The 27,954-nt window shown below is 45.9% G+C and overlaps 1 protein-coding gene and 1 long non-coding RNA gene across 18 annotated transcripts in view; one reads left to right on the top strand and one right to left on the bottom strand.

Moving 5' to 3' along the window:
• Window positions 1-19,759, bottom strand: part of LOC129836018 (uncharacterized) — a 60,378-nt gene extending 40,619 nt beyond the window's left edge. For 2 of the 3 annotated variants that reach the window (XR_008756595.1, XR_008756593.1), the window contains exon 1: window positions 212-2,874. This is a non-coding gene — a long non-coding RNA (uncharacterized LOC129836018). Of the gene's footprint in view, window positions 1-211; window positions 2,875-19,312 lie in introns of those variants that run through there. The other variant, XR_008756594.1, reaches the window with a different exon arrangement.
• LOC129836016 (actin-binding LIM protein 1-like) overlaps window positions 1-27,954 on the top strand; it is a 137,714-nt gene that overhangs the window by 37,465 nt on the left and 72,295 nt on the right. The window contains exon 1 of one of the 15 annotated variants that reach the window (XM_055901736.1): window positions 17,796-18,015. The exons of the other annotated variants lie outside the window; for them this stretch is intronic. Within the exon in view, the coding sequence (XP_055757711.1) occupies window positions 17,994-18,015 (22 nt within the window). The 5' untranslated portion in view covers window positions 17,796-17,993. Of the gene's footprint in view, window positions 1-17,795; window positions 18,016-27,954 lie in introns of those variants that run through there. 15 annotated transcript variants of the gene reach the window in all.

Here is a 27,954-nt window from a genome sequence, read left to right as displayed (position 1 = left end):
GTAATTACTAGCGATTGGATACCACGAAAATTGGGGAGAAAAGGGGAAAAAAAAAAAAAAAAAAAAAAAAAAAAAAAAAAGATGGTGACTACAGACACGGCCACCTTGTTTCTACATCCTAGCCAACTTTGCAGTATATATATTTTTTGTGTTATTTCTTACAGTATTTGCTCAGAACATTTCATGTATTATTACCTACAACCAGAAATACCTTTTGGATATTGGATGGACAGTAGATCTCCAGAAATTCGAGCAGAAATTCGACTTCCTTGGCCTGGATCCTTTGTTTGATCTTCCCGAGGCAGCTCTATTCATCCCGGGGGATGCACCAAAACGCAGACACAGGAGAATAGGTAGAAGGAGTGGGGCCCTAGACAGACTCAGGTGGCATGCATACAATTACTCACAAATGTTCAGTTCCTAGACAATAAAGAACACAAGCTCAGAGCGAGGATCTCCTTCCAGAGAGAAATCAGGGATTGTAAGATACTCTGATTTACGGAATCATGGTTCTCTCCGGATACATTGTCCCTGTCCATTCAGCCAGCGGGGTTCTATGTCCGTCGCGCGGACTGGAAGAAAGAACTCTATGGGAAAAAGAAAGGTGGAAGGGTTTGTTTCATGATTAACAACTCATGGGGGGATTGTGGTAACGTAAAGGAACTCAAGTCCCTTTTGTTCTCCCAATCTGGAGTACGTTACCATCAAATGCCGACTGCATTACCTCCTGAGAAAATGTTCTTCGGACATCGTCACTGCCATAGATTCCCCCCCCCCCCACACAAGCCGACACCACAACTGCATTCAAGGAGCTACACTAGACAATGTGCAAACTGGAAGGTGTGCGTGCTCAGCCTCCTCCTGTACTCCCTGTTCAGCCATGACTGCGTGGCCATACACGTCTTCAACTCAATCATCACGTTTTGTGACGACACAACAGAGGTAGGCCTGATTACCAACAATGATGAGACAGCCTACAGGGAGGCCCTGTCGGAGTGGTGCCAGGAAAATAATCTCCCCCTCAACGTCAACAAAACAAAGGAGCAGAGGAGAGCAGAGAGAGCATCGCGCCATTCACCTCGACAGGGCCGCAGGGTCAAAAGCTTCATGGTCCTCGTGATGCACATCACTAACAACCTGAAATGGTCCCTTTACACAGATAGTGTAGTGAAGAAGGTGCAACAACGCCTCTTCAACGTCAGGAGGCTGAAGAAATTCCTCTTGGCCCCTAAGAACTTCTAGATGCACCATTAAGAACATCCTGTATGGCTGTATCTCCACCTGGTACGGCAATTGCACCATCCGCAACCGCAGGCCTGTCCAGAGGGTAGTGCAGTCAGACAAATGCATCCCCGGTGGCACACTGCCTGCCCTCCAGAACATCTACAGCACCTGGTGTCACAGGAAGGCCAAGAAGATCATCAAGGACCTCAGCCAGCTAAGCCACAGCATGTTCACCCCGCTACCATCTAGAAGGCGGAGACAGTAAAGGTGCATCAAAGCTGGGACCGAGAGACTGAGAAACAACTTCTATCTCCAGGCCATCAGACTGATGAATAGTCACCACTAGCTTTAGTCACTGTTACTAGCCGGATACCACCCGGTGCTCTGCCCTGCACCTTAGAGACTGCTGCCCTATGTACATAGAGTCATTGAACACTGGTCACGTTTTAAGATCTTTACAAACTGTTTTACTTCAGAAAGTATTCACACCCCTTTACTTTTTCCACATTTTGTCTTGTTACAGCCTGAATTTAAAATGGATTGATAAGTTGTCTCACTGATCTGCACATAATGTCAAAGTGGAATTTAGTTTTGAGATGTTTTTAAACAAATTAATAAAAGTGACAAGTTTAAAGTTTTGAGTCAAAAAGTAATCAACCCCTTTGTTATGGAAAGCCTAAATTGTTCAGGGGTAAAAATGTGCTTAACAAATCATCGACTAGATATGATCGACTAGAAATGTCTTGGAGATTTACCAGTCGATCGTGACCAACCGTTTGGTGACCACAGTCGTAGAGGAAGGAATCCGCTAAGGGATTTCACCATGAGTGTAAAGGCAGTCATTGTTGTTCTCCCCCTTAGACGAGAAGGAGCATGGATAGGACCAAGATGCGGATTGAGGGAAATAAGCCATCTTTTAATGAAAACAGCAAAACAAGACACTACAAAACTACAAAACAACAAACGTGACTAACCTTCAACCGTCCATGTGAGGACACAGGAACAAACACCCACAAAACCCCAGTGAAACCTTGGCTGCCTTAGTATGACTCTCAATTAGAGACAAACGATACACACCTGTCTCTAATTGAGAATCATACCAGGCCGAACACAAAAACCAACCTAGAAATACAAAACATAGACTACCCACCCAACACTCACGCCCTGACCAATAAAGACATACAAAACAAGAGAAAACAGGTCAGGAACGTGACAGAACCCCCCCCTTAAGGTGCGAACTCCGGGCGCACCAGCACAAAGTCTAGGGGAGGGTCTGGGTGGGCGTCTGTCCACGGTGGTGGCTCAGGCTGAGGGCGAGGTCCCCACCCCACCATAATCAATCCCCGCTTCTTTATCCCCCTCCCAATGACCACCCTCCCACTAACACCACCTAAATGAGCAGCCAGCACCGGGAGAAGGGGCAGCACCGGGACAAGGGGCAGCACCGGGACAAGGGGCAGCACCGGGACAAGGGGCAGCACCGGGACAAGGGGCAGCACCGGGACAAGGGGCAGCACCGGGACAAGGGGCAGCACCGGGACAAGGGGCAGCACCGGGACAAGGGGCAGCACCGGGACAAGGGGCAGCACCGGGATAAGGACCAGCACCGGGACAAGGGGCAGCACCGGGACAAGGGGCAGCACCGGGATAAGGGGCAGCACCGGGATAAGGGGCAGCACCGGGATAAGGACCAGCACCGGGACAAGGGGCAGCACCGGGACAAGGGGCAGCACCGGGACAAGGGGCGGCAGGTCCTGGCTGAGGAACTCCGGCAGGTCCTGGTTGAGGGACTCCGGCAGGTCCTGGCTGAGGGACTCCGGCAGGTCCTGGCTGAGGGACTCCGGCAGGTCCTGGCTGAGGGACTCCGGCAGGTCCTGGCTGAGGGACTCCGGCAGGTCCTGGCTGAGGGACTCCGGCAGGTCCTGGCTGAGGGACTCAGGCAGGTCCTGGTTTAGGGACTCCGGCAGGTCCTGGCTGGACGGCTCTGGCAGGTCCTGGCTGGACGGCTCTAGCAAGTCCTGGCTGGACGGCTCTGGCAGGTCCTGGCTGGACGGCTCTGGCAGGTCCTGGCTGGACGGCTCTGGCAGGTCCTGGCTGGACGGCTCTGGCAGGTCCTGGCTGGACGGCTCTGGCAGGTCATGGCAGGACGGCTCTGGCAGGTCATGGCAGGACGGCTCTGGCAGGTCATGGCAGGACGGCTCTGGCTGGTCATGGCAGGACGGCTCTGGCTGGTCATGGCAGGACGGCTCTGGCTGGTCATGGCAGGACGGCTCTGGCGCTAGGCAGACGGCAGACTCTGGCCGGCTGAGACGCACTATAGGCCTGGTGCGTGGTACCGGAACTGGAGGCACCGGGCCGAGGGCACGCACCTCAGGGCGAGTGCGGGGAACAGGAACTGGGCACACTGGACTCTCGTGGCGCACTCTAGGCCTGGTGCGTGGTACCGGAACTGGAGGTACCGGGCTGGAGACACGCACCATATGGAGAGTGCGTGGAAGAGGAACAGGGCTCTGGAGATGCACTGGAAGCCTGGTGCGTGGTGTAGGCACTGGTGGTACTGAGCTGGGGTGGGAAGGTGGCGCCGGATATACCGGACCGTGAAGGAGGACACGTGCTCTTGAGCACCGAGCCTCCCCAACCTTACCAGGTTGAATGGTCCCCGTAGCCCTGCCAGTGCGGCGAGGTGGAATAGCCCGCACTGGGCTATGCAGGCGAACCGGGGACACCACCTGTAAGGCTGGTGCCATGTACGCCGGCCCGAGGAGACGTACTGGAGACCAGATACGTTGGGCCGGCTTCATGGCACTCGGCTCGATGCCCAACCTAGCCCTCCCAGTGCGGCAAGGTGGAATAGCCCGCACTGGGCTAAGCACGCGTACTGGGGACACCGTGCGCTTTACCGCATAACACGGTGTCTGACCAGTACGACGCCCTCTTACTCCACGGCAAGCCCGGGGAGTTGGCTCAGGTATCCAACCCGGCTTCACCACACTCCCCTTTAGCCCCCCCCCCCAAGAAATTTTTGGGTGAGCCTCTCAGGCTTCCAGCCGCTCTGCCTTGCTTTTGCCTCATAAAACCTCCTCTCCGCCTTTGCTGCCTCCAGCTCCGCTTTGGGGCGGCGACACTCCTCTGGTTCTGCCCAGGGTCCTTCTCCGTCCAGAATCTCCTCCCAAGTCCATTCCTCTTTTCCCCATTGCTGTAGTTCCTTCTCTCTCTCCTCAATCCGCTTGGTCCTGTTGTGGTGGGTGTTTCTGTAAAGGCAGTCATTGTTGTTCTCCCCCTTAGACGAGAAGGAGCATGGATAGGACCAAGATGCGGATTGAGGGAAATAAGCCATCTTTTAATGAAAACAGCAAAACAAGACACTACAAAACTACAAAACAACAAACGTGACTAACCTTCAACCGTCCATGTGAGGACACAGGAACAAACACCCACAAAACCCCAGTGAAACCCTGGCTGCCTTAGTATGACTCTCAATTAGAGACAAACGATACACACCTGTCTCTAATTGAGAATCATACCAGGCCGAACACAAAAACCAACCTAGAAATACAAAACATAGACTATCCACCCAACACTCACGCCCTGACCAATAAAGACATACAAAACAAGAGAAAACAGGTCAGGAACGTGACAATGAGGGCAATGGTGATTTTAAAACAATTATAGGGTTTTATGGTTGTGATATGAGAAAACTGAGGATGGATCAACAACATTGTAGTTACTCCACAATGCTATCTTAAATGACAGAGTGAAAATAAGGAAGCGTGTATAGAATAATGAAAAGAAGGCATTGTGTACATAATAAAAATATTCCTAAACATGCATCCTTTTTACAACAAGGCACTTAAAGTACTTTCGGAAAGTATTCAGACCCCTTGACTTTTCCCCCAAAATTTTACGTTACAGCCTTATTCTAAAATGGATGGAAAAATGTATAATCCTCGGCAATCTACACACAATACCCCGTAACGACAAATCAAAAACAGATTTTTAGACATTTTTGCTAATTAAAAAAAAAGTAAAACAGAAATGCCTTATTTACATAAGTATTCAGGTCCTTGCTATGAGACTCGAAATTGAGCTCAGGTGCATCCAGTTTCCATTGATCATCCTTGAGATGTTTCTACAACTTGATTGGAGTCCACCTGTGGTAAATTCAATTGATTGGACATGATTTGGAAAGGGACACACCTGTCTATATAAGGTCCCACAGTTGACAGTACATGTCAGAGCAAAAACCAAGCCATGAGGTCGAAGGAATTGTCCGTAGAGTTCCAAGACAGGATTGTGTTGAAGCACAGATCTGGGGAAAGGTACCAAAACATTTCTGCAGCATTGAAGGTCCCCAAGAACAGTGGCCTCCATCTTTCTTAAATGGATGAAGTTTGGAACCACCAAGACTCTTCCTACAGCTGGCCTCCCGGCCAAAATGAGCAATCGGGGGGAGAAGGGCCTTGGTCAGAGAGGTGACCAAGAACCCAATGGTCACTCTGACAGTTCTATTGTGAGAATCTTGCAGAAGGACAACCATCTCTGTAGCACTCCACCAATCAGCCCTTTGTGGTAGAGTGGTCAGATGGAAGCCACTCCTCAGTAAAAAGGCACATGACTGCCCGCTTGGATTTTGCCAAAAGTCACCTAAGGAGTCTCAGACCATGAGAAACAAGATTCTCTAGTCTGATGAATCCATGGTTTAACTATTTGGCCTGAATGCAAAGCGTCACGTCTGGAGAACACCTGGCACCATCCCTACGGTGAAGCATGGTGGTGGCAGCATCATGCTGTGGGGGTGTTTTTCAGCGGCAGGGACTGGTAGACTAGTCAGGATCGAGGCAAAGTACAGCGAGATTATTGATGAAAACCTGCTCCAGAGCACTCAAGACCTCAGACTGGGGCGAAGGTTCACCTTCCAACAGGACTATGACCCTAAGCACACAGCCAAGACAACGCAGGAGTGGCTTCGGGACAAGTCTCTGAATGTCCTTGAGTGTCCCAGCCAGAGCCCGGACTTGAACTTCATCGAACATCTCTGGAGAGACCTGAAAATAGCTGTGCAGCGATGCTCCCCATCCAACCTGACAGAGCTTGATAAGAATGGGAGAAACTCGCCAAATACAGGTGTGCCAAGCTTGTAGCATCATACCCAAGATGCTACAATGTGATATTTCATTTTTTAATTCTTAATACATTGGTCAAATTTTCAAATAACATGTTTTTGCTTTGTCATTGTGGCATATTGTGTGTAGTTTGACGAGGGGGAAAAAATGTAATCGATTTTAGAATAAGGCTGTAACGTAACAAAATGTGGAAAAAGTCAAGGGGTCTGAATACATTCAGAATGCACTGTAACCATGTGTGTGAGGTGTATACTTTTGTTTCAAAGTAGATTTGTTTAAGACTACCAAGAATCACCCTGATTTAGCCCACTGCAGTAGAATTAAGGAAGTCTTGAGTTTTTGCTCACCTGAGTTTTATCAAGAGTGTTTTCATCTGTATTTTTCTTATCTGTTTATTTACCACCACAGCTTACATTTACATTTACATTTAAGTCATTTAGCAGACGCTCTTATCCAGAGCGACTTACAAATTGGTGCATTCACCTAATGACATCCAGTGGAACAGCCACTTTACAATAGTGCATCTACATCTTTTAAGGGGGGGGGGGGGGGCAGAAGGATTGCTTTATCCTATCCTAGGTATTCCTTGAAGAGGTGGGGTTTCAGGTGTCTCCGGAAGGTGGTGATTGACTCCGCTGTCCTGGCGTCGTGAGGGAGTTTGTTCCACCATTGGGGTGCCAGAGCAGCGAACAGTTTTGATTGGGCTGAGCGGGAACTGTACTTCCTCAGTGGTAGGGAGGCGAGCAGGCCAGAGGTGGATGAACGCAGTGCCCTTGTTTGGGTGTAGGGCCTGATCAGAGCCTGAAGGTACTGAGGTGCCGTTCCCCTCACAGCTCCGTAGGCAAGCACCATGGTCTTGTAGCGGATGCGAGCTTCAACTGGAAGCCAGTGGAGAGAGCGGAGGAGCGGGGTGACGTGAGAGAACTTGGGAAGGTTGAACACCAGACGGGCTGCGGCGTTCTGGATGAGTTGTAGGGGTTTGATGGCACAGGCAGGGAGCCCAGCCAACAGCGAGTTGCAGTAATCCAGACGGGAGATGACAAGTGCCTGGATTAGGACCTGCGCCGCTTCCTGTGTGAGGCAGGGTCGTACTCTGCGGATGTTGTAGAGCATGAACCTACAGGAACGGGCCACCGCCTTGATGTTAGTTGAGAACGACAGGGTGTTGTCCAGGATCACGCCAAGGTTCTTAGCGCTCTGGGAGGAGGACACAATGGAGTTGTCAACCGTGATGGCGAGATCATGGAACGGGCAGTCCTTCCCCGGGAGGAAGAGCAGCTCCGTCTTGCCGAGGTTCAGCTTGAGGTGGTGATCCGTCATCCACACTGATATGTCTGCCAGACATGCAGAGATGCGATTCGCCACCTGGTCATCAGAAGGGGGAAAGGAGAAGATTAGTTGTGTGTCGTCTGCATAGCAATGATAGGAGAGACCATGTGAGGTTATGACAGAGCCAAGTGACTTGGTGTATAGCGAGAATAGGAGAGGGCCTAGAACAGAGCCCTGGGGGACACCAGTGGTGAGAGCGCGTGGTGAGGAGACAGATTCTCGCCACGCCACCTGGTAGGAGCGACCTGTCAGGTAGGACGCAATCCAAGCGTGGGCCGCGCCGGAGATGCCCAACTCGGAGAGGGTGGAGAGGAGGATCTGATGGTTCACAGTATCGAAGGCAGCCGATAGGTCTAGAAGGATGAGAGCAGAGGAAAGAGAGTTAGCTTTAGCAGTGCGGAGCGCCTCCGTGATACAGAGAAGAGCAGTCTCAGTTGAGTGACTAGTCTTGAAACCTGACTGATTTGGATCAAGAAGGTCATTCTGAGAGAGATAGCAGGAGAGCTGGCCAAGGACGGCACGTTCAAGAGTTTTGGAGAGAAAAGAAAGAAGGGATACTGGTCTGTAGTTGTTGACATCGGAGGGATCGAGTGTAGGTTTTTTCAGAAGGGGTGCAACTCTCGCTCTCTTGAAGACGGAAGGGACGTAGCCAGCGGTCAGGGATGAGTTGATGAGCGAGGTGAGGTAAGGGAGAAGGTCTCCGGAAATGGTCTGGAGAAGAGAGGAGGGGATAGGGTCAAGCGGGCAGGTTGTTGGGCGGCCGGCCGTCACAAGACGCGAGATTTCATCTGGAGAGAGGGGAGAGAAAGAGGTCAAAGCACAGGGTAGGGCAGTGTGAGCAGAACCAGCGGTGTCGTTTGACTTAGCAAACGAGGATCGGATGTCGTCGACCTTCTTTTCAAAATGGTTGACGAAGTCGTCTGCAGAGAGGGAGGAGGGGGGGGGGGAGGGGGAGGAGGATTCAGGAGGGAGGAGAAGGTGGCAAAGAGCTTCCTAGGGTTAGAGGCAGATGCTTGGAATTTAGAGTGGTAGAAAGTGGCTTTAGCAGCAGAGACAGAAGAGGAAAATGTAGAGAGGAGGGAGTGAAAGGATGCCAGGTCCGCAGGGAGGCGAGTTTTCCTCCATTTCCGCTCGGCTGCCCGGAGCCCTGTTCTGTGAGCTCGCAATGAGTCGTCGAGCCACGGAGCGGGAGGGGAGGACCGAGCCGGCCTGGAGGATAGGGGACATAGAGAGTCAAAGGATGCAGAAAGGGAGGAGAGGAGGGTTGAGGAGGCAGAATCAGGAGATAGGTTGGAGAAGGTTTGGGCAGAGGGAAGAGATGATAGGATGGAAGAGGAGAGAGTAGCGGGGGAGAGAGAGCGAAGGTTGGGACGGCGCGATACCATCCGAGTAGGGGCAGTGTGGGAAGTGTTGGACGAGAGCGAGAGGGAAAAGGATACAAGGTAGTGGTCGGAGACTTGGAGGGGAGTTGCAATGAGGTTAGTGGAAGAACAGCATCTAGTAAAGATGAGGTCAAGCGTATTGCCTGCCTTGTGAGTAGGGGGGGAAGGTGAGAGGGTGAGGTCAAAAGAGGAGAGGAGTGGAAAGAAGGAGGCAGAGAGGAATGAGTCAAAGGTAGACATGGGGAGGTTAAAGTCACCCAGAACTGTGAGAGGTGAGCCGTCCTCAGGAAAGGAGCTTATCAAGGCATCAAGCTCATTGATGAACTCTCCAAGGGAACCTGGAGGGCGATAAATGATAAGGATGTTAAGCTTGAAAGGGCTGGTAACTGTGACAGCATGGAATTCAAAGGAGGCGATAGACAGATGGGTAAGGGGAGAAAGAGAGAATGACCACTTGGGAGAGATGAGGATCCCGGTGCCACCACCCCGCTGACCAGAAGCTCTCGGGGTGTGCGAGAACACGTGGGCAGACGAAGAGAGAGCAGTAGGAGTAGCAGTGTTATCTGTGGTGAGCCATGTTTCCGTCAGTGCCAAGAAGTCGAGGGACTGGAGGGAGGCATAGGCTGAGATGAGCTCTGCCTTGTTGGCCGCGGATCGGCAGTTCCAGAGGCTACCGGAGACCTGGAACTCCACGTGGGTCGTGCGGGCTGGGACCACCAGGTTAGGGTGGGCGCGGCCACGCGGTGTGAGGCGTTTGTATGGTCTGTGCAGAGAGGAGAGAACAGGGATAGACAGACACATATTTGACAGGCTACAGAAGAGGCTACGCTAAAGCAAAGGAGATTAGAATGACAAGTGGGCTACACGTCTCGAATGTTCAGAAAGTTAAGCTTACGTAGCAAAAAATCAATAAAATTACAAATCTTATTGACTAAAATGATATAGTACTGCTGGCTGGTGAAGTAGCCTGGCTAGCAGTAGCTGCGTTGTTGAAAGTGAAGCTGGCTAGGTGACCTCGACAGTTTCTCTAAATTTCTCTAAACTACACAATTATCATGGATACAAGGACAGCAAAGACAACTAGCTAACACTACGCTAATCAAGTCGTTCCGTTGTAATGTAAGTTTCTACAGTGCTGCTATTCGGTAGAAGTTGGCTAGCTAGCAGTGTTAGCTAGCAGTGTTGGCTAGGTAGGAGGACAGCAGCGCGGCAGGCGAAACTAGCTGGCTAGCTAACCGATAATTACTCAAAGTTACACAATTATCTTAGATACAAAGCTAGCAAAGAAAACTATGTAGCTAGCTAACACTACACAAAACAAGTCGTTCCGTTGTATTGTAATCGTTTCTACAATGCTCTTCGGTGGCAAGCTGGCTAGCTAGCAGTGATGGCTACGTTGCGTTAATTTCGAACGAAAATAGCTCGCTAGCGAACCTCAATAACGACGCAATTATGTTTGATAAAAAGACGGCTATGTAGCTAGCTAAGATCAAACAAATCAAACCGTTGTACTGTAATGAAAAATGAAAATCAGACCGTTGTACTATAATGAAATGTAATGAAAAGTTATGCTACTATTCGGTAGACGGTGGACGTTTGCTAGCTGCTGGGCAGATAGCAGTGGACAACGAGACGACGAAATACGATAATTACGCAGTTATCTTTGATACACAGACGGCTATGTAGCTAGTTAAGAAGAAATTGCTAAGGTTGGACAAATTAAATCGTTGTACTATAATGAAATGTAATGAAAAGTTATAAAAGTTATACTACCTGCAGAGCGAATGCAGAGCGAATGCAAATGCGACCGCTCGCCCCAAACCGGATGTCACTTCACAGCTGACACTAAGACCGCACTCAATGAACTGTATAGGGCCCAAAACAAACAAGAAAATGCACATTCAGAGGAAGTGTTTTTTTGTGGCTTCAATGCAGGGAAACTGAAATCCGTTTTACCTCATTTTTACCAGGATGTCACCTGTGCAACTAGAGGCAGCAAAACTCTAGATGACCTTCATTCCTCACGTGGAAACGCATACAAGACTCTCTCTCGCACTCTCTTCAGCAAAACAGACCATAACTCTATTGTAACGGTTGTCCTCCTCCTCTTCATCCGAAGAGGAGGAGCAGGGATTGAACCAAAATGCAGCGGATTGTGAAGACATGATATTTTAATAAACAAGACGGAAAAAACACGAAACGAAATACACTTGGATGATTAACAAAATAACAAACGGAGTAGACAGAACTGGACGACGAACTTACATAAACACGAAGAACGCACGAACAGGGAAAATAGCCTACACATAAATAACGATGAACAAACAAACCGAACAGTCCCGTATGGTGCGACAAACACTGACACAGGAGACAACCACCCACAACGAACACTGTGAAACAACCTACTCTTAATTAGAGGAACGCCAAACACCAAACACTAATTAAGAGCCATACCAGGCAACCCATAAACCAACATAGAAACAGACAACATAGAATGCCCACCCAAACTCACGTCCTGACCAACTAACACATACAACAAACTAACAGAAATAGGTCAGGAACGTGACATCTATCCTCCCGCTTTCTGTTTACAAGCAAAAACTCTAACAGGAAGTACCAGTGACACGCTCAATATGGAAGTAGTCCGATGAAGCAGATGTTAAAGTACAGGACTGTTTCGCTAGCACAGACTTGAACATGTTCTGGGATTCATCTGATAACATTAAGGAGTAAACCAAATCAGTCACCGGCTTCATTAAGTGCATTGATGACTTTGTCCCCACGGTGACCGTACGTACATATCCCAACTAGAAGCCATGGAGTAAAGGCAACGTCTGCTTTGAGAAACAGAGCTGCCACTAATCCAAACGCTCATTACAAGGATGCATACTCAGAGGATGTGCTGGCCAGCTGGCAAGTGTCTTCACTGACATTTTCAACCTATCCCTGACCCAGTCTGAAATACAAACTTGTTTCAAGCAGACCACCATAGTTCCTGTGCCCAAGAACAACAAGGTAACCTGCCTAAATGACTATCGCCCCTTAGCACTCACATCTATAGCCATGAAGTGCTTTGAAAAGCTGGTCATGGCTCACATTAACACCATCATCCCAGACTCCCTGGACCCACTCCAATTCCCATACTGCCCCAACAGATCCACAGATGACGCAATCTCTATTGCACTTCACACTGCCCTCACCCACCTGGATAAAAGTAATACCTATAAAATAATGCTGTTCATTGACTACAGCTCAGCATTCAATGCTATAGTCCCCTCCAAGCTCAGGACCCTGGGACTGAATACCTCCCTCTGCAACTGGAGCCTGTACTTCCTGACAGCCCGCCCCCAGGTGGTTAGGGTTGGCAAAAACACATCCGCCACGCTGACCATCAACACGGGGGCCCCTCTGCGGTATGTGCTTAGTTCCTTCCCATACCCCCTGTTCACCCACAACTGCGTGGCTGCCCATGACTCCAACAGCATCATCAAGTTTGCTGATGACACGGTGGTGGTAGGACTGATCACGCAGTCTATAGGGAGGAGGTCAGATACCAGCCAGTGTGGTAGCATGACAACAACCTCTCCGGCAATTATAGCAAGACAAAATAACTGATTGTGGATTACAGGAAACGGAGGGGCGAGCATGTCCCCATCCACGTCGATGGGGCTGTAGTGGAATGGGTCGAGTTCCTCATTATCCACATCACTAAGGAATTAACATTATCGACACACACCCACACAGTTGTAACAATGCCTGGTCCCCCTCAGGAGGCTGAAAAGATTTGTCATGGGCCCTTAGATCCTCAAAAAGTTCTACAGCTGCACAATTGAAAGAATGTTGATGGGCTGCTTTACTGCTTGGCACAGCAAACGCTAGGCACCCGACCGCAAGGCGCTACAGAGGGTGGTGAGTACGGCCTAGTACATCACTGGGAATGAGCTACCAGCCATCCAGGATCTGTATACCAGGCGGTGTCAGAGAAAAACCCCCAAATGTTTCTAAGATTCCAGCCACCCAAGCCATAGTAACGGTATCGGTGCACCAACTCTGGAACCAACAGGACCCTGAATAGCTTCTACCCCCAAGCCATTAGACTGCTAAACAAGAATGCTAAATAGCTAATGACTACCCGGATTACCTGTATTTACCCGGGTTTTTGCACTAACTCTCTTGCACTGACTCCATGCACCCACATTGGACTCTACCCACACACTCACAACTACTTACACTGACACCCCAACACACACTACATATGCCCACACACAGAACATGCGCGCACACATGCATACTAACGCCACACACACACTCACACCCTTTCACGCTCACCTGCTGCCACCGACTATTATACGCTGCTGCCACCGACTATTATCTGTCCATTTGCTTAGTCACTTTACCCCTAAATACTGTATATCTACATACAGTGCCTTACAAATTATTCATCCCCCTTAGTGTTTTTCGTACTTTGTTGCATTACAACCTTACATTTGAATTTCATGTAATGGACATACACAAAATAGTCCAAATTGTTGAAGTGAAATGAAAAAGAAAACTTGTTTCAAAAAATAAAAAAATAAAAAAGATGGAAAAGTGGTGCGTTCATGCATATGTATTCACCCCCTTTGCCATGAAGCCGCTAAAAAATATATTGTGCAGCCAATTACCTTCAGAAGTCACATAATTAGTTAGATTGCACACAGGTGGATTTTATTTAAATGTCACATGATCTCAGTATATATACACCTGTTCTGAAAGGCCCCAGAGTCTGCAACACCACTATGCAAGGGGCACCACCAAGCAAGCAGCACCATGAAGACCAAGGAGCTCGGCAAATAGGCCAGGGACAAAGTTTTGGAGAAGTACAGATCAGGGTTGAGTTATAAAAAAATATCTGAAACTTTGAACATCCCACGGAGCAACATTAAATCCATGGCACCACAACAAACCTGCCAAGAGAGGGCCGACCACCAAAACTCACAGACCAGGCAAGGAGGGCATTAATCAGAGAGGCAACAAAGAGACTAAGGATAACCCTGAAGGAGCTGCAAACCTCCACAGCGGAGATTGGAGTATCTGTCCATAGGACCACTTTAAGCTGTACACTCCACAGAGCTGGCCTTTACGGAAGAGTGGCCAGAAAAAAGCCAAGCTTCAAGAAAACAATTTGCAAACACATTTGGTGTTCACCAACAGGCATGTGGGAGACTCCCCAAACACATGGAAGAAGCTACCCTGGTCAGATGAGACTAAAATGTAGCTTTTTGGCCATAAAGAAAAACGCTATGTCTGGCACAAACCCAACACCCCTCTTCACCCCGAGAACACTATCCCCATAGTGAAGCACGGGGGTGGCACCATCATGTTGTGAGGATGTTTTTCATCAGCAGGGACTGGGAAACTGGTCAGAATTGAAGGAATGATGGATGGCGCTAAATACAGGGAAATTCTTGAGGGAAACCTGTTTCAGTCTTCCAGAGATTTGAGACTAGGACAGAAGTTTGCCTTCCAGCAGGACAATGACCCTAAGCATACTGCTAAAGCAACACTCGAGTGGTGTAAGGGGAAACATTGAAATGTCTTGGAATGGCCTAGTCAAAGCCCAGACCTCAATCCAATTGAGAATCTGTGGTATGACTTGAGGATTGTTGTTCACCAGCAGAACCCATCCAACTTGAAGGAGCTGGAGTAGTTTTGCCTCGAAAAATGGGCAAAAATCCCAGTGGCTCGATGTGCCAAGCTTATAGAGACATACCCCAAAAGACTTGCAGCTGTAATTGCTGAAAAAGGTGGCTCTACAAAGTATTGACTTTGGCTGGGGAATAGTTATGCATGCTCAAGTTTTCATTTTTTGGGGGTCTTATTTCTTGTTTATCTACCAACAAAAAATGTTTTGCATCTTTAAAATGGTAGGCATGTTGTGTAAATCAAATGATTACAAACGCCCCCCCCCCCCCAAAAAAAAATCTATTTTAATTCCAGGTTGTAAGGCAACAAAATAGGAAAAATGCCAAGGGGGGTGAATACTTTTACAAGCCACTGTAGCTACCTCAATTCCCTCGTACCCCTGCACATTGACTCAGTACTGTTACTCCCTGTATTTAGCCATGTTATTTTTGAGTCGTTATTGTTATTCGTCGTTCACTGTGTATTTATTACTTGTGTCACTATTTCTATATTTATTTAGCTTTTTTTAATCTTTACCTTTAACTCCGCGTTGTTGGGAAAGGGCCCATGAGTAAGCGTTTCACTGTTAGTCTACACCTGTTGTTTACAAAGCATGTGACCAATGTAATTTCATCATAATAGGAAAACTATCTAGACCAGATCCTCTCCTTCATCCCCACTGCTCTTCAAAGTAACGTCTAACTCTTGTTTCATGGTGAACGATTATTTCGCCTCGCGGTCTTGCCGACTCAACCCGTCGGCATCTCTGAGATGTATCAATCCGTGAGGCTTCGGTGTAAATCTGAGAACCACGAATCAACTTCCTGTTGGTGGTGTGACGTCCGAGGACAAGGTGAAAACAAAATCTGTGATTGGGTCACAAAATTGGGATTGGGTACAAATACATAATCTGGACAGGACTCAGGTTAGTGTTTTTCATCATGAATCGAAGATCAAAAAGTGCTTTTTTGTTTTCAGGAATTGTCACAATATAGACAATTTTGACTTTGCAGCTGGCCCAACTAGTGGAAATGCACAGTTCTGCCTCCAGGGCAAGATTCATGACACTAAACCTTAATTAACCTGCGGCTGGAAGGGCTGTATCGATCAAGCGTCTCAAAGTACGAGTGCTGATTCAGGATCAGTTTTGACTTTTAGATTCCAATGAATAAGGTTATATGGACATGTACACACTGTAAAGGGGCTACCGTGAATTTGACAGTAATTTACAGGCAGCTTAGGTGGCAAGTGAATTTCTGTATTTCATATTACATTACACCTATTGTAATATAAATACGGTATCAAGGCAAGTACTGTGTAATGAAACACAGTACCATACCATTAAATTGGCTGTATTATACTGTAAATCAGAATGAATACATTTATGGATGAAATGGATGATTTATGGATGAAATTTATGGATGACATTCATTGAAGGGAGGGGTCTGTATTTCACAGTAGGTAAAGGTAAATTGTTCACACATTACAGCATATTAATTCGTATTTGGTAGAACTCCTAGAGGCCTTAACAAAGGCTTCCAAACTGGTAGTAAATACAGGGCAAAACAGCCTGAAAAGACATGGCAAACTGCTCAACCATTAAACGTTTCAGACTTTTTGCAGCATACAATCTGTCCCCTATTCATTTTAAAGCGATGGAGCACTATAACCACATACGAGTTAAATTGGTACAGCATTCTTACTCACGGGTGCAACAAATAATATAGCCTCTTACAAGGCACGCCTCAAAATATCTTAATGAGCCAGAAACCATCCACCCACTAGTGGTCAAAAGGTTTTTGGCACTCCAGAGATACTGTACGGTACTGTATTCTGTGCGATTAAATTACAGTACCGTTTGAAATACAGTAATCCCCCCCCCCCCCCCCCCCCCCGCTCACAACATTTTCCCAAAATGCATCATAATTTACAATAGGCTGAAGTAAAATGTTTTAGACTATTTTACTGTTGATAATGCCCCAAATTACCATATTAATGATAGTTTTCCGTTACAGTGTAGATCAGCACTCCTATTCCCAGAGCTCGATATTTCTTTGTTACATTGTTTAGTGGTTATGTAAGAGGGATTTACTGTATATGTGAACATATATGTACTCACTGCTCAGAAACTTTAATCATTCTTTTCCATGCATCATGTTTATGTACAATATACTATTCATTGACTATAACCTCTTGTGTATTACTCCTCGCTGCCGGTCTCTGTCCCCCTTCAGACAAACAGCTGACATCAGTCCTTTTGTGTTCCCTAGTAGTAATACAGATGTAGGAACTTAATTTCAGACAGTTTTCTACAGCAGCAAAATAATCCGGCAACTACAGGAACTGTGCATTTTTTGTGGATTACAATTCATGGACATTTTTGTAGGGGTTGATACATTTTTCGTTAGGGCAAATAAAGTCTGAAATTACAAAGTGGAAATGACGAACTTTAGAAGCCTTTTAAAAACTCAAATACCCTACAAGAACATTTTCAGCAACAAAAGAGTGATCAAATTAACATCTTACATCTGAACATGGGTGTCTGGCTAGAAGTAAAGCACAACTGCATGGGGAATTGTGTGTTTTGTCAACTGGTTAGGGTGTTGGCTGTCTTTCATAGGCTGACAACCAAACAAGACTCATGTCTCCCCCAGGAGTCCTTCGTCCTATGTTGTCTAGTTTGAGACTGGAATCAATAGCTGTGGTTTTACTATTGTTGTCTATGTAAAGCTTAGAACACAACAAGAGAGATAAATAGAGACAGGCCAAGAGATTATTCGAGAGACAGTATGGCAGCATGATAGAGGTACTGGGACTTGAAAACAGACACAATAGAGTGTGTGTGTGTGTATTTGTGTACACGTGGGGTTTCTGTATGTGCATAACAGCTCTGTGTGCATGTGTGTGTGTGTATAATTTAACATATAGGGGGATGTTTCGGGGGTCTAGAGTATGTTTGTAACACGGTAGCAGCTGCCATCTCCTAGACACTGCAATGAGGTGAGGGCTGACAGCAGAGGGGATGACCAAGGGGAGGTGGGGAAAATGGAGTGTGAGGGGGAGGGGAGGTGGAGAGGAGAGGGAGTGGAAGAAAATAGCCTGGCAGGAGGCATACCCCATGCTGCCGTATTGGTTTCGGGAGAAGAGCTTTTCTCCTGCATCTCTCACCTCTCTCTAGCTCGCATAGCTCATTTTTCACTCTAAGGATACACCACCTCCCTGGACATATTTTATACATATCAACCCTCATTTTCTGGTCAGTTTAACCTCAATGGTCATGGTCAAGGAAAAAGGTAACTGACTCGTGTGTGTGTCTGTGAGATTTGTTTTGATTGCCCGCAGTCTGATGTGCAGTGTGTGTTTTTGTGGATCTGTCCTGGTTTTAGTGTTACGTTGTCGATGTATTGCTGATGTAAGCTGCAGACCAGTACTAGTGATCAGCGAGCACGTTTTTGTAAGGATTGTTCTTTGAGGGAGCATACTAAAGCATAACCAATTCACACAGGATAGAAGATCCCTTTTTCGCTATCAAGGAGTTATCTGCAGTGTACCTCTCCGCTGATAAAGACACACATGCAAACATACAGTTCCTTATGCTGAAATATTACGTTGATATTTGGAACTGACTGCGTTTTTGGCAGTATTTTACTACATGTAAACATACGAATATGGCTTGATGGCCAGTTTCAGTGGTGAGTTTGAGGTAAGGTAATGTACATTTGTGTAGAGAGGGAAAGTGGAGCACTAGTGTAGGGATCCACACGGTGCACAGCCGCCCCAGTCAGACACTGCACACATACTCAGTCTGCAGCCATAACCATGGTAACCGACTAAAAGGTACACTCCATTATTGTCTGCCGTGGCCTCATTCATAGTGAGGTTTTTCTTACTGAAATCAGTCCATGTCCTACCATAATATGGATTGAGTGTGAAATGTCTGTGTCTGTGTCTGTACATGCGTGCGTGCGTGTGCCTGCTTGTATCTAAATGTAGATGGTGACTGAGTGTGTGTGTGTGTGTGTGTGCGCGCGCTAGCGTGTGTGTGTCAGTGGCAGACAGACAGACAGGCAGGCAGAGACAGATCACATGATATGGCCTATCTGAGACCCACTGAGCTTTGGCGTCTAAGCTGAATGTGTGACACATGGAAAACTGAACTAAACAATGACTACTCTCAGAGAGATTGTGCCTGTGGGTGGATTTCCCTATTAAGCTAATAATACTCTAGGTGCACTTGGCAATTTACAGGGTCTGCGAAGTACACCCGAGGAGACAGACCTACTTACCTTGAGTTACATGTGCTCTTTACGCCATCACATCTTCAGTGTTTGCTTCAGTTGTGTTTGACTCATTACTGTGTGTGTGTGTGTGTGTGTGTGTGTGTGTGTGTGTGTGTGTGTGTGTGTGTGTGTGTGTGTGTGTGTGTGTGTACTTGTACAGTCTCTGTGTCTAATCCTATGCTGACTCCAGCTCGCCTGTAAGCACAGATAATCATCAAGAGCATTTCTACCTCATGCCACGCAAACAACGATACACAGAATCCCCTAATTTATCACCATCACAGTCACTTTTATATTTTTTGTGACTCACCCAGATTTTGCAGAGTACTGCAGACACTGCAGTAGTGCCTCCTCTTTGAAGCGTGCTTCTCTCTCCTCCCTCTCTCTATCCCTCGGTCTCTCTGTCTTCTCTCTGTCTCCGTGTCTCCGTGTCTCTCTCTCGCGCTCTCTCTCTCCTCCCTGAAAGAGTAGCAGAACATCCTCACTTTTAATACAGCTGTAGCAAAGGATCAGCACTTACAGAGGTAAAGCAGAATGGACGCATCCCAAATGGATCCCTATTCCCTACATAGTGCACTACTTTTGACCAGTGCCCATATGGTCCCATTTGGGACGCAGGTCGTGAGTTAGACACAGCGAGCACCAGTGTTGCCGGCCTAAAATCAATACACAGAGCTCTGAAGCCTGCATCCCCATTGAGATGGAATTAGTTTAGAGAAGGAAATAGAGGGGACATCCAGGCTGTGTATAACAAACCTTCGAAATACTCATTGTATGTGACAAACATCCCTTCTTTGCCATTTGCTCTGTGCTAAAGCTGAACCCCTCATTTGATTATCATAGGAAATGTGACACATGATGCTAAACAGAGAAGACAGAGTCTAGATTTGGGCCTGATTTTGGATCCTGTAATGGATTCAAATTGACTGTCTTTCAGAGGGAGGTAACCATTCTTTTGATCATTTTAAGTAATTTATGGCACAAGGGTTTTTATTGTTTAGGAAATGATAAGAGGGGGCAAATAGTCTTAGATACACAGTAATCTTGTATAAAAATAAACACTCTATATTACACACTTGACACGTACACAAAAGTACATACACGCGTCTCTACACACACAGTATGTACCAAGAGCTGGGTGGGTGAATTGAAAGCCCTTCTCCGTTCATACATGACAGGTAACTGTGTTAGTTAGAACATCCCAACAACAACAGCCCTCTGCTCTATGACAGCCAGCCATTTAGAAACAGTGATTATTCTGTGTTAGGTCCCCAGGGATTAGTTATTCAGGGCTGGGGGGCTGGTAGAGGGAGATACGTTCCCCCAATTTGTGCCCATGTTTGAAGTGCTTTGTCTGGGACACTGGTGCAGGGGCTGGCAGTTGGACGGGGGTAGGGCTTGTGAATCAAATCATACATATTCATAAGAGGGAGGTTATAGGATGGCTTATTATGTCTGTGTGATAAAGAGTACCGCACGCCCTCACCAAAACACACATGTACACACATGCAAGCTTGCACGCACACAGGCACTAACACATACACACTTTGCCCACAGTGGGGATATTTAGAATTTGTTATTCATTGTAGGCCATGCCACTCCAGAACTGCTCATCCCAGAGGGGTTTGTTGGATGGGAGACCCAGAGCCAGACACACGTGTGTGTGTGGGAGGTGCATGGTTTGGTGTGGAGATGGTGTGTGTGTGTGTGTGTGTGTGTGTGTGTGTGTGTGTGTGTGTGTGTGTGTGTGTGTGTGTGTGTGTGTGTGTGTGTGTGTGTGTGTGTGTGTGTGTGTGTGTGTGTGTGTGTGTGTGTGTGTGTGTGTGTGTGTGTGTGTGTGTGAGTGTGTAAATAGAATGGTGTGTGATACTCAATGCATCTGGCTTGTATATTCTGTATATATCTTCTATATCTTATCAGTGGAGTGTCCCAGACACGCCATAGGGGTCCTGTTTTTCTGCTAGGCTCCACAGGAAGCATTTGTTTCAGTCGCATACTTAAATGATTTAACAGAAAACAAATAGTGGTGTGAAAATACGCTATTAGAACTTTTTGGAGTAATCATATTCCCAATCCATTTTCAAAACACGACTACTGTTATGTGCATTTTAGATGGAATAGTCCAGGACAAAAAGTGGAGACCCAGCAAAAGGGTTATCTGAAGGACAGCTGAAGAACCTTTTAAGGTTCTCGGTAGTCCAGAAAATAGGAAGTTAAAGCTTGAGGCTGAGAGTGGAGATGAGAGTGGAGTCTCCATCCATCAATTACACACACTCTATTGTTATTTACCAGCAAGGCCTGTGCATGCGTAACAGGAAAATATGTCCCTGGGGGATTCAATCTGGCCTTCTCCAGATCCCCCCCCCCCAGTGCATCATCGGCAATCTTTATTATTGCTTATGCAGAGGCTCTTTCCTTTAAAGAGGTGGGGGTTGGGGTTGTAGTCGGTGGGTTGAAGGCACCTCTCGTCGAAGTGTGCTGAGCCTGGGGAAGCTCTTTTGGTAATTTTACACCTACGACCATGGATTTTGGGGGCTACGCCTGTCTGTCTGTTGCCTCGTATCAGCCCTAAAGCAATGCAGGCTATGGGCTGTAAGTGTGAGAGGAGGCCTGGGTGATGATTAGGGCCATGTTCGGACAAACGTTGTGGAAAGTTTCACACAGATATGTCATAAATACAGTGGACACTACTCCTTTTTCTACATAACATATTTCTATCTGAACGTTTCACAATGTTGGGCCCTGTTGAATGTATCCCGGTGTACATGGTTTTGCCTGTGATCTTCCAGTGATGAGGCAGAGGCAGTACAGATCTCTCCGTCAGCAGATATCCTCTGTAGACTGAAACATCAATGCAGTAGTAGAGTGGAGGGTGGAATGTGACATTGTGTGACCATAGCGGTTGCTACTGAGTAATCACTCGGTAAGAGCATGGTATAGCGAAGATATCACAGTTTCACGTACTTTTTTGACATCCTTGTACAAACGTATATTTTCTACTAGTAAACTGCATGAGATCCAGACGATTTAGGCACACAGAAACAACTACGGTTAAGACGTTCATTCCGACTGGCTTAAGTTAAGAGTTAAGGTTTGTATCACATCCGGACATGATTAGGTGTCCCATAGGGCGGTGCACAATTGGCCCAGCGTCGTCTGGGGTTAGCCGGGGTACGCCCTTCATTGTAAAATAAGAAGTTGTTCTTAACTGACTTGCCTAGTGAAATAAAGGTAATTTTTTTAAATAAAAATTAACAGAAACAACTCTAGGGTTAAGTGCAAGCATTCATTCCAATTGGTTAACAGTTCAGGAATTCATACTGATTGGTTAAGTTAAGGATTAAGGTTTGTGATAGGGTTAATTAAATTCAGCCATTATTTCCAATCGGGTAAATTAAGGATTAAGGTTAGGAACGTCAAATTTCAACTTGAATCTGGAGTGATCTCTCTGGAGATAAACAGTTCTACTTACTTATAGCTATGGTGATAGCACAGTCACCGTACTGGGCTAGCCCTGTGTATTCCCTATTACTGAGGTAATTTTGTCACAGTTGGTTTAATCTCGGGAACCCAGAACCATATCTTGCAAGAAACTACAGTTGGTTTGGAGTATTCATTACTCCTTAGTTCCAGTAAGGTGCTGTATAGTTACATACCAGTGCTGAGGCGCCATATCACATTGTTAGTGCTGAGTACTGAGCCCTCAACACCACTGCTGCTAGTCTTCGTTCACTGCCACTCTGGTCTAACACCTTTGTTATTGAAGAATGACTCACAGCTCTGTGGAAAATCACATTGAGCACACGAGGGAGACGTACTCCCTTCTCTCTCTCTCTCTCTCTCTCTCTCTCTCTCTCTCTCTCTCTCTCTCTCTCTCTCGCTATCTCTCTATCTATCTATCTATCTATCTATCTATCTATCTATCTATCTATCTATCTATCTATCTATCTATCTATCTATCTATCTATCTCATCCTATAAACCAGGTTTCCCAATAGGCGGCCCGTGAGCCAAATTCTTCCTGCAGGTGATTTCATTTGCAACCCCTTAAATTTTCTGGGTAAAAATATAAATAATAAAAATTTCTTGAATAATAATTTTCGTTTTGGGACATGAAATAAATGACCAGGAAATTAGCTCAAAGTTATTTTAATTGAGGAAATCTGTTCTCAAGTATTCCCATGCATAAATAAAGAGGCATATGTGATCGTATCCCAATGTCATGGAGGTTGGAATTTATTTTGTTTTCAAATTGCGGTGTACAAATTATTTATAACTCTGTTCACGCCCCCCGACCATCCAATCAAGGAAAAACCGTCCCACGGCTGAATATTATTGGGGACCCTTGCCCTAAACCATGAGTGGGTGTGCTCTTGCAATGTCTTCCCCACCACTTTCAATTCAGATCCAGACCAACCTTGTGTATAGTATCATATGAAACAAAGGCTTACAGTGGCTTTGTGACCAGGACTTGGGGATGGATCAGACAATGTTTGCTGAAGGTATTCCTTCAACAGAAACTGAAGGGAAAGACCTCTCCATCATGGTGACAACTCCACGATGTCTCCTTCCCAGAGTGCAAAGAACGTTGGTGTGACCCTGGACAACACCCTGTCGTTCTCTGCAAACATCAAAGCAGTGATTCTCTCCTGCTAGTTCATGCTCTACAACAGTGGTTCGCAAACGTTTTATAGTCCCGTACCCCTTCAAACATCCTTCAACCTCCAGCTGCGTACCCCCTCTAGCACCAGGGTCAGTGCACTCTCAAATGTTCTTTTTCCCATCATTGTAAGCCTGCCACACACATAGTATACGATACATTTATTAAACATAAGAATGAGTGTGAGTTTTTGTCACAACCTGGGTCGTGGGAAGTAGCAAAGAGCTCTTATAGGACCAGGGCACAATCCAGAAATCTGGCAGTGGTTTCTGATTAAATACAATTATCACAGAACAGCTTGTTGCAATTTCGATGAGGCTCTCTTGTCCAGATACCGGTAAGTTGACTGGAGGCAGGGCATGAAAGGGATAACGAATCCAGTTGTTAGTGTCATCAGTTTCGGGAAAGTGCCTGCGTAATTGCACACCCAACTCACTCAGGTGCTTCGCTATATCACATTTGACATTGTCCGTAAGTTTGAGTTCATTTGTGCCCCAAAGAAAATCATACAATGATGGAAAGATGAAAGAGCGTCTGCTAAATGACTAAAATGTCAAATGTAAAAATGTAAAGTGAATATGTTTGCTGAATGTTTTCTGAAGGTGTTCCCTTGTCAGAAACAATTTCATGTGAAGGGTGGAGGTTCGATCTGTTCCTATGACTGATTATTATTATTATTATTATTATTACACCGAGAAAATGCCTGGTACTTTATCCTCGGGTATAATACTTTTTAACTGGGTATAAGCATGTATGAGCCTTTATAATAAGGGTTATAATATGTTATGCCTCTCTATGTATTAATATTTCAACCGACTCAAATTGCTGTTAATTACTCAGGATCATTATGAGTTGACAAAAATAAATTATAAAGGGGCGTACATACTTAGGACTGGTCTTACAATGCATTATAACGGCATCATGATACATTAAACCTGCATGCTTTAAAGTGTAACTGAATGTTTTGGTAAATGGTATGTTGCTCATATTAAAACAGCTTTCATCACAGCAGGATTTTATGATTTCCTAATATGGACACTGTAGAAGGAGAAGTCGCACCATCTGTACAGGTAGAACGAGGTCATCAATACTCCAAGTATCTCACTTTTGCAGCAGACGATTGACTTGTCCCGATGCTCTTACTGTACACTCAGTTCTGTCTTATCTGAGTGTTTCACTCTAATGGTGCATTGTCAGACGGTTCCTGTTGTGTGTGTGTGTTTGCATACAGGGCTCCTTTCATGTTACTGCTGTGTGTGTGTGTGTTGTGTGTTGTGTGTTGTGTGAAGTGTGAAGTGTGAAGTGTGGTGTGTGGTGTGTGTGTGTGTGTGTGTGTGTTGTGTGTTGTGTGTGTGTGTGTGTGTGTGTGTTGTGTGTTGTGTGTTGTGTGTTGTGTGGTGTGTGGTGTGTGGTGTGTGGACATGTTTAACTATTCTTGTGGGGACCAGAAGTCTCCACAAGAATAGTAAACAAACTGGGGTAAACCAATTGGGGACATTTTGTTTGTCCCCACGAGGTCAAATGCTATTTCTAGGGTGTGTGTGTCTGAGTTGATGCTCTTGAAAGTGAAATGATCTGCAGTTTCAACATAAGCTGTGTGCATTGCCGCACTGGAGCAGTATGTGTATACAGTATAGTGGTGGGAATGTGTGTGTGTTGTTCTATTCACTGTCATGGTTTCTGAGCAGTTGGTCCTTAATCACTGCTTCATGTGGGGACACAGATACAGAGCCTCTGCCTGACCATCTACCCGCATCAATAGCCATTAGAGGGCAAAGCTACAGTTTACTAATGCACAACCTACTGTATATTATATTTTATAGGGCAGGTTTCTTGGACATTGATAAAAGGGGCCATCTGCAGTTCAAACAACAACAAAGTGCTCCCCGCCACTGTTATGGTAAACAGCTGTGCGATTGGGCTGGAGAAATGTAACTACTCTCAAATTCATAGACAGGGCTATGGATCCAAGGACGATCGTTTTATTTACATTTTCCTCCCCAGTTGGTAGTTACAGTCTTGTCCCATCGCTGCAACTCCTGTACGGGCTCGGCAGCACATACTCTCTGATTACAACCTCATTGAATCCTGGCGAGCACATGATCCTAAAGCAAAAGAGAACACTTTCTACTCCAACAGGCATAAAACATTCTCACATTTCTATTTCATACTATTGTCTACACCTCTATTTTCTTTAAACAAGAAAATATAAATTCGACATATGAGCTTGTCTGACCACCACGCTTATTACTGCCAACTTCAAATCTTAGAATGTACTGAAAAGAGCCACAAGATGGCGTTTCAAAGTTTCATTGCGACATAATTCTACATTCTGTGATTCATTTCAAATTGATCTAATTGAATACATAATTATCAATAAAAAGGCCGTCGATGACCGCAGGGTTCTATGGAATGCCACCAAAGGTTTTATAATTATTTTTTAAACTGGTTTGAATAAGTCACAATTAAATAAGATAAAATAATTGGAAATGTTGTTAACTGCGTTCTCAACAAACACTCACGACCAGGTAGCTATTCCTCTTCCCAAGGTCAAGACAGAACTCAATTAATTGATAAGACAGAGAGCAGAATTTGCCATCCATTCGAATTTGACTCAACCATTGCTTCCATGGTAAACGTCCTAGTCATTTACTGGCCAACAAGCTAAGCAGTAATGATCAATTAGCTGTTATGGCAACGATTGAATCTGAAACAGGAGAATTACTATCAGAACCCACATGAATCAATCAAAGAGTCTCCCACTTCTGTAAAGAACTGTATACCTCAGATTGTAAAACCGCACACCAAGCCAGACTCAGTCTTTTCTAAAATAATCAATAGAGGAAGACACTCTGGCTGGAACACTGAATTGTTAAACATCTGCATTTCGTTGCACCTGCGATAACATCTGCAAAATATGTGTTCGCGACCAATAAAATCCGATTTGATTTGAAATCTTTCTCAATTAACTCAAAGGGGTATTGGATAGCATAAATGAAGGCATATCACCTGGATGGGACGGTATTCCTCCTGAGGTCTGTTTAAAATGTGGGAATCAATTATGTCCACTAAAGCTCAAAATGAGTAACACACACGTTCACAAAGGGTCAATTTGGGAGAGATGTGAATACAGCACTAATTATGATTTTATTTTAAAAAGATAAGGAACCCAGTGTTCTCACTATTGACCCCTATCTTTGATGAACACACATTTTTCCAAAATGTTGTCTTCCCATCTCGAGACTTACTTAGCCAAATTGGTCCTACTAAAGCGGGTTTGTTAAAAAAAAATGTATCCTTGGATAACCTACGTCGACTATTACATATATATACAAAAGTATGTGGCCACCGCTTCAAATTAGTGGATTTGGCTATTTCATCCACACCTGTTGCTGACATGTGTATAACATTGAGCAGACAGCCATACAATCTCTATAGACAAATATTGGCAGTAGAATGGCCTTACTGAACAGCTCAGTGCCTTTCAACGTGGCATCGTCATAGGATGCCACCTTTCCAACAAGTCAGTTCATCAGATTTCTGCTCTGCTAGAGCTGCCCCGGTCGACTGTAAGTCCTGTTATTGTGAACTGGAGGAGCAACAACGGTTCAGCCGTGAAGTGGTAGGCCACACAAGCTCACAGAACTGGACCGCTGAATGCTGAAGTGCGTAGCTTGTAAAAATTGTCTGTCCTCGGTTGCAACACTCACTACCAAGTTCCAAACTGCCTCCGGAAGCAACCTCAGCACCAGAACTGTTCTTCGGGAGCTTCATGACATGGGTTTCTATGGCCGAGCAGCCACACACAAGTCTAAGATCACTATGCATAATGCCAAACGCTAGAGTGGTGTAAAGCTTGCCGCCATTGGACTCTGGAGCAGTGGAAATGCGTTCTCTGGAGGGATGAAGCCATCTGGCAGTACGACGAACAAATCTGGGTTTGGCGGATGCCAGGAGAACGCTACCTGCCCGAATGCATAGTGCCAACTGTAAAGTTTGTTAGAGGAGGGCTATTTTTCTTGGTTCGTGCTAGGCCCCTTAGTTCCAGTGAAGGGAAATCTTAACGCTATAGCATACAATTACAATATAGACGATTCTGTTCTTCCAAGGGCCCTTTCCTGTTTTAGCATGACAATGCCCTTGTGTACAAAGCGATGTCCATACAAAATGATTTGCCGAGATCGGTGTTGAAGATCTTGATTGGCCTGCACAGAGCCCTGACCTCAACCCCATCGAACACCTTTGGGATGAATTGGAACTTTGACTGCGAGCCAGGCCTAACATCAGTGCTCA

The sequence above is a fragment of the Salvelinus fontinalis genome, chromosome 37 (genome assembly GCF_029448725.1).
Source record: "Salvelinus fontinalis isolate EN_2023a chromosome 37, ASM2944872v1, whole genome shotgun sequence".
Classification (NCBI taxonomy): domain Eukaryota; kingdom Metazoa; phylum Chordata; class Actinopteri; order Salmoniformes; family Salmonidae; genus Salvelinus; species Salvelinus fontinalis.
This window is presented reverse-complemented; position numbering and strand designations above follow the sequence as displayed.